Here is a 16,420-nt window from a genome sequence, read left to right as displayed (position 1 = left end):
TTATGAGGTGACAGTAGGCCTACATCATTAGACCCCTTGGTGTGGTTGTTATATGCAATGATGTCTTCCCTTTGTATTTAGCGTTTCTTCCTGGAGGCTGAATCTTGACAGTCAAACGTGCCAAAGAAAAAAACTGTGATATAGTGACATCACAATATCATCCCCTCCCCTAACCCCTCCCCCTTTATCATACAGCTGTGGGTGGGTGCGGCTTCAGTTCAGGTAGATCACCACCAATCACCACCCACCAGGCAAACCAGGCATACTTAATGTGAACTGGTGGGCGTGTCCACATAAAAACGACATTTTAACAAATACTGTACACTTTTAAAAAAAAAATCTTCCTCCTTATATAATAATAACAGATGATCATGTTTTAGGGTGGAAACAAATCACGGCACTCCATCTTTAAGGTCAACTGCACCAATGCAACTCCATGCAACTGCCCTTGATGATAATGGTTGCAAGGTATAGTTGAATGTTGCACGGAGTTGCATGCGAATCATTGATGCGGTTTGGGCTTTAGGAAAGACATTTGGCTACAACATGTGATTTATCCCATTGCAGCTCATCAGAATATAATGTATGTTCATGAAAGTCACTCAATACATCTGCCCTTGAAAGGCAGGGTGTCTAATCGTGACTATTTGCTCGTAATAGACCCCTAATTTATGCCGTCTGACCAACATTTACACAAGAACTTTCCTGGAAGACGATGGGAAGGCACTGGGTGCCGAGAAGAGCTTTGTCATCCACATTTGAACAAGACATGCCTGTTCATTGTAGGTTTTATGGCTCATGTTCGGAACCACATGGTGACGTGACCAGTGAAAGCAAGAGCATGCACGCACGCACGCACGCACGCACGCACGCACGCACACACGCACACACGCACACACACACACACACACACACACACACCCTGCCCAGTCTAAGGTGTGGCCTAACCGGTTTTAGGTGGCAAACAGCCATGCACAAAGAGTTCACAATGTCCAATACCACCGCTCGTGTGTGTGTGTGTGTGTGTGTGTGTGTGTGTGTGTGTGTGTGTGCGTGTGCGTGTGCGTGTGCGTGTGCGTGTATGTATGTATGTGCATGTGATTGTGAGTGTGTGTTTGTGTGTGCGTGCTCTGCGTGCGCATTTGTGAACAACATAAATGACATAAATATGTGGACCTGTATGGTTGCACAGTAATAACAATAGTCTGTGATGTTTGTGAACATCTGCTCCATACAGAAATACACTCAGTGGCAGCGCAGGGAGCCATAAAATATCCTTTCGACATAAATCAGTAGTTATTGTGACATTTAGGACTTCTGTTAGTTCTGTCCACTTTTGCTACATTGGATACACAATGTGTCACAGTTCTTTTTTTTTGGCTGCTTCTTACAATTCCAACCAGAACCCATCATCAAACACTTGTTTTGTAAACTGTGCTTACTGTATGTTCCCCAAGAGAAGATTAGCTAATGAATGATGAGTGGAGTGAATGTTGAGGTTTCCAAATGTAGTTTTTGGTTGTATTGGTTGTATTGTATATTTTGTGGTTATACTGAATTATGTATCTATCTAGGCCTACTTTTTGCATTATGTAGTCCTTTTTGAGTGGTGCCTCCACTCCATTACGCAGCTATGTGTCCTGTGTATGTGTCCGACGAGTTCATGGGGGTCTGGATGTTCCAGGGACCCCCGGGGGATCCCCACACAGTAACTCTGTCATTCCTCGACACAGGGCGGCTCACCAGAACTGGGCCGGCATTCTGGGCGTGTTCCTGGGGGTCTGGATGTTCCGGCGACCCCCCGGGAACCCCCACACCGTAACTCTTTTTTTCGAAGATATTTTCCAAAAATAATGAAAGTACAGTACAGAGCACAGTAACAGTAACAGTAACATGTAAGACGCCCTGAGGGCGAGAAGTGACCTCGCCCTAATGAGCGAGGTCGTGTGCACGCATCCGCATGGGTGACGGCAGACGTCAGATTGACATATGGAGCGTGTCACGAGGCGTGATGTCACAAGGCCTGATGGACTGACAACCATATATGGAGATCTAAGGGTCTTCATGATGTCACGTGATGTTACGAGGCGTGACCATATATGGAGACGTGATGTCACGAGGCGTGACCATATATTGTGGCATGGTTGACTAACTAACGTACGGACGGATGGGCGGACGGACGGACGGACAGACGGACGATGCAGGTTTTCATAGTGAATGCGACATACGGTCGCAACAATAAATGTATAGTTGTACTGCTCACTTCAAACAGGTGAGATTTGTGTTTATTTTCTGCACTATGTGCAAGACGGATTCACAGTCATACAGACTGAAGTCTGTATGACTGTGAATCTAAGACTGGTACATAATTGTCTCGTATATTAGGCTACCTTTAGTTATATTGCATCTCAGCCTCAGCCGACTGCATTTTATTTGGCATATTTCCCCTTTTTTATATAAAACTGCGATACATGAATAGCATATAGATTGTTCAGCATCGTCAAACTGGTTATACTATGTCAGTCAAGTGAAGTCAACCATTTTATCAGAATTCATAACACAATTCACTTTAATTTCCTAATGCAACAAAGCAAGGGCCAGAAAGAATGTCATGAAACTGATTTTGGAATTGATGAAAAATATAAAAGCAAAGTGTGGCATTATGAGATGCTGCGCGAGGCGCTGTAGTCGCCTCCAGCGACACTGCGGCCGCTCTTTAGTGGAGATTCCTCTGCGTCTCAATACTTGCCGTCCTCCGATTGGCCCATATAGTTATAAAGGATGGGATTGGCCGACACGCGCATCCACTTCCTCGTGCGTCACATGTTTGGTGCGGTTTACGGATGCTGATAAGTAGACAATCATTGCTGAAGCGAACCCGGTGTGTGACAGCGAATGACAGGAGGAACAACAAGAAGCCTATTTTGTCTGCACGGTAAAAAACAGCGGGTCGTATTTACCATACCATTTCAACCATGGCCCAGTGCTCGGAAGCCTCCGGCAGCTCCTCGTCGAACGGACAGCTGGGGAACAAGAGGAAGGTGGCAGTCATAACTGGCATCACTGGACAGGTACCTATGACCACACTGGAAACAGCAGCATCCATCCACTGGTCCACACATTCCTATACATCCTCGTACGACGCCGTCGCGCGCCGAAAACAGCTGATCTGATTGATTGAAATACGTAACAGTCTGCAGAATAAGTACATTTCAAGCCCAACTCAATACAAAAACTGTTAACTGTCTGTGGACGACACCATACAACATGAAGTATTACTTGTTTACAATAGGGTCCACCATTTTCAATTAATCTGCAAGCTCACAACGCGACGCGGCGTGACGCCTGCCGTTTTAGCTGGTGACCGACACACAGTCAGCCACACGACAAAACTAGGCTTATTATGAATGAAATGAGGTGTTTAAACTTATTTAGTTGTCATTCTTTATTGGGAATGGACACGTCTTCCTCAATTAAATTACTTTTGGTAAATCAGCAGTTTTCCCGGTGGACCCATGGTTGTTGTGTTTGTGAGATAATTGGTTAATTAGTTACACATCATCATCCCATGCTGTTAATAATTTGTCCTGGAGTAATTAATATTATAAAGTAGGCTACACAAACTCACAGGAATGTTTGGAACTGTGTGTGTGTGTGTGTGTGTGTGTGTGTGTGTGTGTGGTGTGTGTTCACTATCTCCTACTGTCCTACACACCAAATAAAACCCTTGAATGGCTCGATATTCCATGCATTGATGTAGCCGCAAGCAACCAGATGCTATTTTTAATATTTGGCAATTGACTTTATGCACACCGCTGCCATGATGACAGCAAGGTGCCAAGTAGGTGCAAGTGTTTGTTTCATAAAAATCCACTGTAGACATGTTATGAGCTCCTTTCTGTCAATAAATTCCTTGCAGGTGATTTTTTTCTTAGTGCTGGAGTTTGGAAGGCATGACCATATATGGAGGCGTGGGGTGACTAACTGACGGACGGGAGATGCAGGTTTTCATAGTAAATGCGACCTGGGGCACGGTGGCACAGTTGGTAGTGCTGTCGCCTCACAGCTAGAAGGTCCTGGGTTCGATTCCCGCTCGGGGAGCTGTGGGTGCTGGCGGCGTGTTTCCTCCTCCGCGTCATCAGTGCCCATACCCGAGGCGGGGTTGGCGAAAGGGCCTTTCTGTGTGGAGTTTGCATGTTCTCCCCGTGTCCCCTAGGGTATAGGTACCCTCACAAAAACCTGCAGTAATCCTGGTCTCTAAAAAACTGCCTCCCCCTGGCCAGCCGGGGGAGGCGCCCGGGGCGCCTGATGGAGGGGAAAGGAACTGGTTGGAATAACGTGTTCCTTCCACGCGCTACGTCCAACCAGGGAAAGTCCCCCCTGTCACGTGTAAAGGAGCAACTTGGACACTCAGGCAGGAAGGAAGCATGAGTTCAAGTCCGTTGCTGGGGACTAGGTTGGCGGAGGGCCCAGGATCACATTAGATAATTGACACAGGGGTGAAAAAAGATATTTTTGGGGCGTTTTTTTGCCTTTATTGATAGGGTACAGTAAATGGACAGGAAAGGGGGAGAGAGATGGGGCTGACAGGCTGGCTTACCGGCCTAGGTGCCTGGACTGCTCAGCCGCGGCCCAGGCCGATTTTAAAGTATTTGTTTTGAAAGCATGGAACGGCCTTGCACGTTGCACCTGCCTAGTGCCTACCCTATATGTTTCCGATCTCGTGCGCCCCTACGTGCCTGCCGGCAACCTTAGATCGGCAGACCAGCTGCTTCTCAAGGTTATACCACCACGGCAAGGCTTGTAACCGAAGGGGATAGAGCATTTGCAAGTAAGGGCTCCACATTTGTGGAATGAACTTCCATTGAGTACCTACTACCTATGAAAAGCGCTATACAAGTCTCAGATATTTAGGAAGTTAGACTTATATGATTTTGTTTTAAATTGAATCTTTTGTCCTACATCTTTTCCGTTTCTTTTTTTTTCTCCATGTGACTTTGCTTTTGTTTTCCCACATTGTGTTCTGTTGTGAAGCATAAAGTACTTTGTAAACTTGCTTTTGAAAGGTGCTATAAATTATTAAGTGTGCAACAACTTGCTCGACAAGGAGATGCTGCAGATATGATTCAAGGCCATTTTTTGGCCTTGGACCAGTTGTATATCAAAAAAAGATCTTGGTACATTTGTAACCATGCTGGTATAACTGCATTGCCACTAGCTGATTATGTAAGGGATATCTGGTGGCTATTATGGTGCCAGATATTATGGTGGAATTTAAGCTTATTACATGGCTAATTGGCTACCTAACATAAATTAATAAATGAGAGAGAGAGAGAGAGAATCAACTTTTCTGATGCGGCTCACAAGGCTATTATGGATTTCTTTGTGCTTCGTCTTTGCACAATGCACGTACATTGTGTAAGAGGCAAGAGCTGATCTACGGGCTGACAACGTGTCCTATCTGTGGTCTTGCACATCGCATAATGTTATCTGCACGACAACATCGTGCGACGAAAGATAATCCAGGCTTGAACCCATAGAGACAGAGTTATTGAACTTGTGGCAGGCAGCCGCACCCATCTATGGCCGCATCATCATTCATCATGGCATTAAATATATTCCGGGCGCAAAAGCCACACAACACTGTATAGGCTACCAGAGGATAAATTGGGTGTTTAATACTAGATTGATTGCGGCTGCTCATCAATGCAAACTGCGCAGGCCGTTATGTTGATGACCTTTATTTTATTATTTTAGCGTTTTTTACAATGCCCTAACCCCTACAAAATTAGTTATTTAGGTAGTACAGCAGCGCACACACACACACACACACACACACACACACACACACACACACACACACACACACACACACACACACACACATTTTTAACTGACGTCAGCACACAGTCGTCCTGCTGCGCGTCTTACTCTTAATCATTGACAAAGTGACAAAGATAAAGAAGGGAATACTAGAATAAAAAGACCAAGTATATTGCTGCTCCACTAGACCACTTTACTGTACCAAACATGACATATAAAATACTGTGCAACACTCTGCCAAGCGCGCAGCTGCGCACACGTATGCATAAATACAGTAGGCTCAGGCTGTACAAAAAAAAGTGTCTCACGACTCACCTAGTGGAGAAGCAGGCGCCTTTTTTGCGTCCATCAGAAGGCACTCGCACCGGTATTACGACATGAGTCCACATTGCTGTCATTCTGGAAGTGTCGGCAGGCAAAACAAAAGACTGCATCCTTTAAAACCGAATATTCCATCCACGCATGCTTCTTGTAATAGGTGGAAAATGAACGTTTGTTTTTTCCAATTAACGTTGTGGGGAATTCCTGTAAGAAAGATAGGCTGCTTTGCAGCTTTGGACAGCCGTGTTTTTCCCCAAGATCATGATCATCATCCACCACCGTCCCGATCACTGATGGCCCCGGGGGGGGGGGGTTTGTTGTGTCCAAAGTTTCCAAACTGCCCGGACACTGTGGTTGTTCTGCCGGGTGCTGTGACTGCTCTGCTGGGGGTGCGGGGAGCAGGCGGGGCGGCTGCCTCTCTGCTGGAGGCCCCAGCGCCGGTGACTCTTACGGGGTCGGTAGCAGTGGTGGCGCTGCTCGTTGTTGGCGGGTGATGCTGCTGGACGGGTGGAGGCCGCGGCTGCGGCTCTTGTTGTTTTTCTGAAGGACGCTTCAGAAATTTACGGATATCCATATTTACTTTTCTGTTTTACAAGACTACACAGGTAAGGTAGGAAGAGGTCAGAGGTGGGTTGGTACCTGCGTGTCTGACTGACTCACTTCCGTCGAAAGTCATTATGAAAATAAAATAATGTGACATGATGACTACTCTAAAATGAATGTATTGTAAAACAAAACAAAACATAATAGAATTCAGATTTGTTTCTCACAATTATTATAATTATTAAAATAAAAATCTTGAACTTTTTTTTCCTTCTAAACAAACAATTTCACCCCCGGCCACCAGGGGATGCAATGCACCTCCTGCACCCCCATAAGCTCCGCCCATGGTGGAGTGGAGTGCAGTGGAGTGGAGTGCAGTAGAGTAGAGTAGAGTGCAGTAGAGTGGAGTAGAGTGCAGTAGAGTGAGTGCAGTGCAGCAGAGTAGAGTAGAGTGCAGTAGAGTGCAGCAGAGTAGAGTAGAGTGCAGCAGAGTAGAGTAGAGTGCAGTGCAGTAGAGTGCAGTAGAGTGCAGTGCATCAGAGTAGAGTAGAGTGCAGTGCAGTAGAGTGCAGTAGAGTAGAGTGCAGTGCAGCAGAGTAGAGTGCAGTGCAGTAGAGTGCAGTGCAGCAGAGTAGAGTGCAGTGCAGTAGAGTGCAGCAGAGTAGAGTGCAGTGCAGTAGAGTGCAGCAGAGTAGAGTGCAGTGCAGTAGAGTGCAGCAGAGTAGAGTGCAGTGCAGTAGAGTGCAGCAGAGTAGAGTAGAGTGCAGTGCAGTAGAGTGCAGTGCAGTAGAGTGCAGCAGAGTAGAGTGCAGCAGAGTAGAGTAGAGTGCAGCAGAGTAGAGTGCAGCAGAGTAGAGTGCAGTCGAGTGCAGCAGAGTAGAGTAGAGTGCAGTGCAGTAGAGTGCAGCAGAGTAGAGTGCAGCAGAGTAGAGTGCAGTGCAGTAGAGTGCAGCAGAGTAGAGTGCAGCAGAGTAGAGTAGAGTGCAGCAGAGTAGAGTAGAGTGCAGCAGAGTAGAGTACAGTAGAGTGCAGCAGAGTAGAGTACAGTAGAGTGCAACAGAGTAGAGTGTAGTAGAGTAGAATAGAGTGCAGTGCAGTAGAGTGCAGCAGAGTAGAGTAGAGTGCAGTGCAGTAGAGTGCAGCAGAGTAGAGTAGAGTGCAGCAGAGTAGAGTAGAGTACAGTAGAGTGCAGCAGAGTAGAGTAGAGTGCAGCAGAGTAGAGTATAGTACAGTAGAGTGCAGCAGAGTAGAGTACAGTAGAGTGCAACAGAGTAGTGTAGTAGAGTAGAGTAGAGTGTAGTAGAGTAGAGTGCAGTAGAGTACAGTACAGCACAGCTAGCACAGTACAGTATTCCCGCTAGGTTGCCACATTTGCCACATCCAAGCAACTTATATATGTATATAGAAACATTGCCACTTGCCATGCTTGCTTTTATACCAAATAAAAACATACAAGCAAAACTAAACATAGGGCCACTCACCAAGTTTGCACTTTCCAAGCAACTGGGTATATGAAAACATCATGGGTTGCCATGTTTGCTCTTCCAAGTAAAAAAAATAAAGAAAACAATATCGCCCTCCCGCTATTGCCTTCTTCCTATTTGTGATGCGTGGCGCTAGGATGAGCGGGCCGAAGGCCCGCAAAATTCTAGTAATAACCAGTAAGAGAGCGAGAATTATCCGCCTGGGTGACGGCAGACGGGGGATGCACACGCAGATTAGACATGCCAACGGACCAACATGCAGAAACAATGGTCGGACATACGATGCCCCGTGCTTGCAGTTAGGTTTCTGGGTTAGGGTTTGAGGTAGGTTGTCGGTCTAATGACACTAGTCAGACCTAACCTGACTCCGCCAGATGGGGCAGCAGAGAGTACACTGGGTTCCCCCTCCTGCTCCCATCTGGGAACTCTCAGGCAGACTTGATGCCCGGCCACAAAACGGCCTGGCCAATCAGCAGCAGCTATCCCGCCTCTAGCTGCTGCTGATTGGCCAGGCCGTTTTGTGGCCGGGCATCAAGTCTGTCTGCCTGAGAGTTCCCAGATGGGAGCAGGAGGGGGAACCCAGTGTACTCTCTGCTGCCCCATCTGGCGGAGTCAGGTTAAGTCAGACCAATAGTATGTCTAAACTAAAGCCTGTACCCGGCAGACGGCGGACTGCTGGGCGAGCGCTGGCGCTTTGGCATGGGTGGTCGGATCAACCTATGGAATGAATTCTTGGAATTGAAGTCGGTGGGGCGAACGGTTCTCGAGTTACGTGTATTTCAGATGTACACACAGAAACTTGGAGCATTACGGTGTGACCTTCTGTTTTTCTTTACAGTGTACTATTTCGATCCAGCACCTGTCAATGTTTGGACGTGCGTGGCTGTGTCCACCTCTTGAAACCTTTCAGATGATTCACAGATAAACAGTTAGCCTAAAATGATGATTGGTGCTCAACACAGCACTGTTGGGCAGGGCATTGTCATCCCATTGGGGCAATGCTGTATCGTCATCCTTTTCGTTGTTCCCTGTCCCTGCTGTACTGTGTGCACCTGTCCCTGCTCTGTTTGGTTGGCAGGGCTTGTTTCCAGACAAGCATGCGCGCTCTCTCTCTCTTGCTCTCTTAAATCTTTACTATTACTTTGTGTCAGCTACAGTATGAGATGTGTTCATAGCTGATGGACATGGAATACATACATTGCCTTCACAATAGAACAGGTGGAGTCGTGACATGCAGTTCTAGTAGTATTTGCCCTACTGGAACTGCTGCTTTATCTGGATATTCTTGTTCTTGGACAATGGATGTTGACATTGATCCGACCAGAGCATTGATGCTACTGACATTTACTCTCAGACTATTGTTCAGCTTGGCATGGAGGTGTTTTTTCACTCTTGTGAGTTCGCTCTCTAAAAACACACAGTACTTGTTACTTGTATAGAGTTTATACTGGCAATTTTTTTTCCAAGTGCCTTACTAGTTTGCATGATGGTACCATCGCTGAATTTGACAACTTTTACCCGCAGATCAGGCATACCTGTAATTGGCAGGTAGCAACACCACTCTTGTAAAGCCTCACTCTTTGGCCATTTTGCTGCTCCTGACTCATCATATCCTTGAATGGGTGTAACGTTATTGTCTCCACCAGGCCGAAGGCATGGGGAGAGAGTATGTTTTGCACTCCGTCCGTCCGTCCGTGTGTCCGTCTGTGACCAGCTAATCTCCGGCACCGTTAACCCGGTCGATGCCAAATTTTGCACACACTCATGCCAACGATGAACCTCTGCCCCAAAATGTCCAGAACGGCCTGTTATAGCGCCACCAGGAGGCCGCTTTGTGCAAAACAAGTTTTTGGACAGTACACCTACAGATTTTGTCCAAACATCACGCAAATTGGTACACAGTCTCTCTAGAGCAAGGGTTTTCAACTGATTATGAACCAGGGACCACCACCCTGACTGAGAATCAACCTGGGGACCACCACCCTGACTGAGAATCAACCTGGGGACCACTACCCTGACTGAGAATTAACCTGGGGACCATTGTTGTGTTGGGAGGGGGGATATGGGCGTGGTGTGGGGGAAAGAAATTAACCTTCCATATTAAACTCATGTTGCTGTTCATTGTAACTTACTCTATGAGTAAGCAGACACTTGCGATTGATTATTATTATTATATAATGGTGACTCAACCAGGCAAACCGGTACGGTTTCCCTTGAGATTCTAACTCACCTTTCTGTGGAAGTTCTTGACATCCGACTTCCCAGTAACTGACAACATCGACGCGTCATCGTTTGTCACCAGATCATTTACTGCATTGTTTCTTAACTTGTGGTCAATGCAATAAATCTTCACTTTCCTACATTACTAAATGCATGGTCAGGGACCACATGCAACACCTTCACGGACCACCTGTTGAAAACCCATGCTCTAGAGCCATTCAACGAAACGGGTCTTTCAGATTTCTCGGACTCCATCCTGATTGGCTAAGATTGGCTTCCAAAGTTCGCAGGAGTGCTCAGTTTCAAACAAAATGCTGCAAATCATGAACACATTGTGTGATTTCCGTGAAATTGTGCACGCACATTCCCACTAGGCAGAGGAAGAAATGCCACATGAACATTTTCAACTCAGCCTCATGTTGGCGCTATAACTGGCTGAAAAGTGTTTTTACCTCTAACTGCACGGCTCTGTGGATAACTTTGTATGCCAACTCCCTAGAGGCCAAGGAAAAACCTTTTCCTGGAATTTATTTTTATCTGCTCTTTATAGCGTCACCAGGAGGCTGACATATGTCAAACACATTTTCTAATATTACTCCTTCAGATTTTATCCAAATGTCACGCAAATCGGTACACATGCTCTCCATAGTCATGTGATCAAGACGGGTTTGTTTGATTTCTCATAATCCACCCTCATTGGCTACGATTGGCTTCTAAACTTTTCAGGAGTAGCCCGCTTTGTACCCGTTTTGTACAAATCGCCACAACTACTCAACGCAGCGTCCGATTGTGGTGAAACTGTGCATGCATATTCCCACTAGGCTTTGGAAGAAATGCCACTTGACCGTTTTCAAATCAGCCTCATGGTGGCGCTACAACAGGCCAAGCCGCGACACACACACACACACACACACACACACACACACACACACACACAGGTCACCTGGTGCACTTTTTCTAGTTTGTTCTCATTATATATATATAATCTTTTTATTTTATACCGATATTTTCAGATATTACTTTTTATGCATATATCGGCCTATAATATCAGGAGGTGAAATTTGTTCTCTGCATTTGACCCATCTCTTGGAGCGGTGAGCCGCAGACAAGGAAACGTGAGCTGCAAGCCGTGCCACGCTCGGGAATCATTTTGATTCAGTTCTAGTAGTATTTGCCCTACTAGAACTGCTGCTTTATCTGCATATTCTTGTTCTTGGACAATGGGTGTTGACATTGATCCGACTAGAGCATTGATGCTACTGACATTTACTCTCAGACTATTGTTCAGCTTGGCATGGAGGTGTTTTTTTTTTACCCTGCAGGTTGAGTAGATTTTTTGAAAGTCATCAAGACCCATTCTTTAATGGAAGAACACATCCATCTATTCTATATGCATTGCATATAGGAAGTCTATTGTCTACACAGAAGCCTTTCTTTCAGCTGGATGTACATTTTGACTGGTAGTCAAAATTGTAAAATGCATAGTGCCTTTACTGCCTTATACAAACTGATTATGTCCGTCCGGCCGGGGATGGAGCTGATGTTTTCGTCGATGTGTGTACTGTCTGTGTGCAGCTAGCTAATCTTCAAACTGCTGGACCGGTCGGCATCAAACATTTCATGTGCGCTGCCTGTCCGTAGGCCAAAAAACTAATAACACATCATATGATCGTGTGGATGGCAGAATCCTCCACACAACTATAACGACAATAGTGGTGAATAATATATCGTATCGGCCAACATCTGGGAAGTATTGCGCTCGGTTTCAGAGATAGTTTTGTTATTTACAGAATTGAGGAGACAATTATGAATATCTAATGCCTGATGGCGAGCCTACAACTATCTTGATTATTTATAATTAATCCATTAAAACCGGGAAAACCTGTATCATTTTCGCTTTGGCTATTCAAAAAAATAGTTACAAGCTTGGTACCACTGTTTACAGAATGTATCGTTCATCAGTGGACGCCCCAATAATTATCGTTATAGTGCTTGGTGTGTACAGGATAAAAGGATTTTAGTGTTTTAGGATCTGTGGGGCACTGGCTGTGACTGGCCATAGAGATTATAAAAATATAATAATCCAGTAATTAAAACATTGACAAAGGGTTAGTCAAAATTCTGGATAGCAAATCCACAAGCTTCTCTACAACACCTGCACTGAGTATTGGTGGTAACTGGGAAGTGGGAACAGTGTTTATCTATCAGATGCATAGCAACTAATAGCAAGATATTTGAATGATGTAAATTCCAAAAGAGAAATTTGCTTAAAGTAAAGTACTGAGAGATGGGTGACTCTGCCAACTCTCTTGTTTCCCCCTGGGAACACTAAAGAGAATTGTATATAGGTCAGTGGTTCTCAAACGTTGTGGACGCACGACGGAACCTCTACATAATGTTTTCATCCATGGCATCTGTGAATCTGTGGCATCATTCCCTATGCCATTAAGGCACTAAATGATACCATGTCTCGCTAGATTCGTTTTTTTTAATGTATTTGCAACTGTGCACAATGAAAATAATTGTGTAAGTGTTGTTGCTGTTTGTTTTTTACTGTTGTTGAGACCGAAGACAAATTTCCACACGTGGACAATAAATTAAACTAACTAACATTACATTACTTGTTTTCACTCTAGCTGCTATAGGGTCCATCACCTAGCATTTCTGAGTGGTGCAACCACTCCAAGGAACAGCAATGTCCGTCCGTCCCTAAGGTCCGTCCTCACCTATGTGACTATGAGTACCAGTAGGGGCAAAAGCGGCGCTGTTGTGCCAGAAACAGAGAGAAAGAGATAGTGTTGCACTGTTGCCTGCTAATTACACAGAAAGAGAGAGAGAGAGGCAGGGGGAGAGGGGAGTTGCACCACTCAGTTCACACAGGTGTGATTGTTTTTACTACTTTTCAATAACATTGAAAAGTAACATGCCAATATGATGAAACTTTTTGTATAATTTGTATGATTATTACAATAAATCATCCAGGCCTCATATGAATATGAAGAATCAACTGATCGAGAGAAATCGCTAATGTCACTGCTGCTGATTTAGTTAAACTAGACCTGTATGTGCCCGTTGGCCACCGGCCTACTTGAGAGCGATGCAACTTGGGAACCTAATAATACCCGCTGTCGGCTTGTCATAGCACCCGTTTTAACTATCTGTCTGTGTCCCACATGGAGATCTCTGTATTTGTGTCTGCCTGTGTGTGAAGAGTGCAAGTTAAGTGATTAAGTAATCAATTTGCAGGTGTGGGGTTGCCATGGTAATCAATTGGCTGGGGCAGAGGCTGTAAATTGCACAGGTGAGGGGATTTAGGCAGAGCCTGACCAGAGCCTTTTGTGGTGGATCTGGAGAACCGTGGGTCCGACCGACTCGATACCGGGCACTGCACTCCCTGCGGGGGTGTGGAACGCGTGTGTCAAATGTGGTTCTCGAGTTGCGTGCATTACAACCGCACACACGCACGCAGACACACAGAGAAGTGGCGCATTTATAGTAGGATTTTCGCTAGAAACAGACTGTATCAAATAGACTGACGGTCTTAAACGATACAGACACATCCCCGATAATATCGCTGAGACAGTTTGTTTATTTTTGGACCACAGTTCTTATATGAGACGATTTTAAGATGAAGAATAACATGGATTCGCCGTAGAAAAACTTCCATGAACCACGGGATGAGCGAGTGAAGTCAGGACTTCGGCGCTCTATTATTTTAGCTGATAATGATGACCACAAACTATAAATGAAATGAATGTGTACTGTATCTTATGTGCACTATATTTTTGTTTTGTGATTTTTTTGTGAAAGAGAACTGTGAGTTCGCTTTCTAAAAACACACAGTACTTGTTACTTGTATAGAGTTTATACTGGCAATCTTTTTTCCAAGTGCCTTACTAGTTTGCATGATGGTACCATCGCTGAATTTGACAACTTTTACGCAGATCAGGCATACCCGTAATTGGCAGGTAGCAACACCACTCTTGTAAAGCCTCACTCTTTGGCCATTTTGCTGCTCCTGACTCATCATATCCTTGAATGGGTGTAACGTTATTTACATATAATCTTTTTATTTTATACCGATATTTTCAGATATTACTATTTATGCATATATCGGCCTATAATATCAGGAGGACATCCCAAGTCAAAAGTCATACGATTTGTCATACAGTACATACAGTACACCGCAGTGAAATTTGTTCTCTGCATTTGACCCATCTCTTGGAGCGGTGAGCCGCAGCCAAGGAAACGTGAGCTGCAAGACGTGCCACGCTCAGGAATCATTTTGATTTGTTGATTGACTGGAGAGGGTACAAATGTATCCAAATGGACCATCCATTTGGGTCCATTAATACCCTCAAGCTAAATGAACACTGATAACCTTCCTGTGTATGATGTATTTGGGAGGTGATATGCATCAGAGAGGAGGGAATACGCAGTGGCTCAGGGAATATTTTCCGGTACGAGGTAGGAAGTTGTCAGCTGACCATTCCCAGAATGCATCCCTGGAGAGCCGACGATCCCAGGTCTTGAAAAGTCATTTTCAGCATCTCGCATTCCTCCGTCCAGCGGCACTCTCCCATGGCTCCCCCCTTCCCCATCTACCAGAAAACAAAGAATAACAGTGTTATTTCATTTTTATTCTGCCGGTCGTGGTGATATATCTCCGCCCCCTGAAGGAGTTGTGGAGGACTAAGGGGCCCTTGTTGCTGATGCTGAAGCCCCATACAGGAGGCATGCAGGCATCTGGTTAGACCATCTCACAAGTGGGCTGGCTCCCCCCATTACTAGCCAGGCCGCTGGGTCACGGTGATACCGTAAATTGCTCGGGTAACTACTGTTCATAAATTGCCAGTCAGAGCGCTACTTAGTCCGAGTATTTGACTGCTGCGATTGGGTGAGACATGGGGGTCAGGGGGACGTGTGAATTATAGGAGACCACCTGTGTGCCAAGACTGGGCCGGGCAGGGGGTCCGGCCCACTGTTTTACGATCAGGGTTATGAGCAGGCCAGCTTTGCACTCTCTGCTTGCCTCTCCGGCATTGCTTTACTTTGGCTTTAAGCTTCCCGCTTCACTCCTCGACTCATCCGGGTAGGAAAACAAGAGCTTGTGTTGTGATACACCCTCCTCAAGCTGTTTGATGTGCTCCTTTCCTCAGCCCTTTGTGTTTCATACTCTTCTCATTGCTTCTCTACGTCCCCGCCTTCCACTCAGTCCACTAATAGTCACACACAGGAGAGGGGCTGTGTGAGCGCCAGCAATAATAATCATAAAGCTAAGAATCCATGCACAGATTTCCTCTGTAGGCTCATAATGGCTGCTGATGACTTGGGATGGTTCCTCCATGACCGATTCCACCTCATAACCAAAGCTGGACAGTTGACAGGCTTTAAACAGAGAGGAACAGTTAAGATTAAGAATGAATAGCTACTAGTAACAGTGAAGAGTGAATTAATCTGAGATGGAGCGCCAACGGCAGTGAGTTTCACTGCCTGTGTAGACAACAATTTCCACAATTTCCTTAGCATAGTGTAGACAACAAAACACATGGCTTTTTAACTGTTAGTAGAGTTCACAGTTCTGATTCTGATATGTCTGACATCATTCGGTTTTGAAATTACATTTGGACAATTTATGGGAAAACAAAAATCCAATATGATTTGATTTCACATTCTATGGCTATGCTAATAGTAAGCCTTGCTGAGCCAAGAGGCCCATAGGGCAGGAGCCTATCTCCTGATTCTGTAGCGTGAGGCAGCTTGATGTACAAATACAACCCCTGGACATGACGCTAGTATGTCGCAGGGACTTACCCCCAATCCAACCCTTGATGCACTGAGGGTCAAGCAGGGAGGCTCTGGGTTTTTGATATGACCCGGCCGGGTATCGAACCCCGACCGCCCAGTCTCAGGGCAGACACTCTCACCACAATGCCAATGAGCTGGTCGCTATGCTAATAGTTTACCCACTATATTGTTTTCACTTTGGTAGTATTTATGCTGTGAGATTTGTTTCTGCTATACTGCGA

The 16,420-nt window shown here is 45.5% G+C and overlaps 1 protein-coding gene across 1 annotated transcript in view; it reads left to right on the top strand.

Annotated features, from left to right (window-relative positions):
• Positions 1–2,820: 2,820 nt before the first annotated feature.
• Positions 2,821–16,420, top strand: part of gmds (GDP-mannose 4,6-dehydratase) — a 175,685-nt gene continuing 162,085 nt past the window's right edge. Inside the window, exon 1 of the mRNA XM_079506120.1 lies at positions 2,821–3,071. Coding sequence (XP_079362246.1) covers positions 2,976–3,071 — 96 coding nt within the window. The 5' untranslated portion in view covers positions 2,821–2,975. The remainder of the gene's footprint in view (positions 3,072–16,420) is intronic.

Source organism: Electrona antarctica (genome assembly GCF_951216825.1).
Source record: "Electrona antarctica genome assembly, chromosome: 7".
NCBI lineage: Eukaryota > Metazoa > Chordata > Actinopteri > Myctophiformes > Myctophidae > Electrona > Electrona antarctica.
The sequence above is the reverse complement of the archived record's forward strand: the minus strand, read 5'-3'. Positions and strand labels throughout refer to the sequence as shown.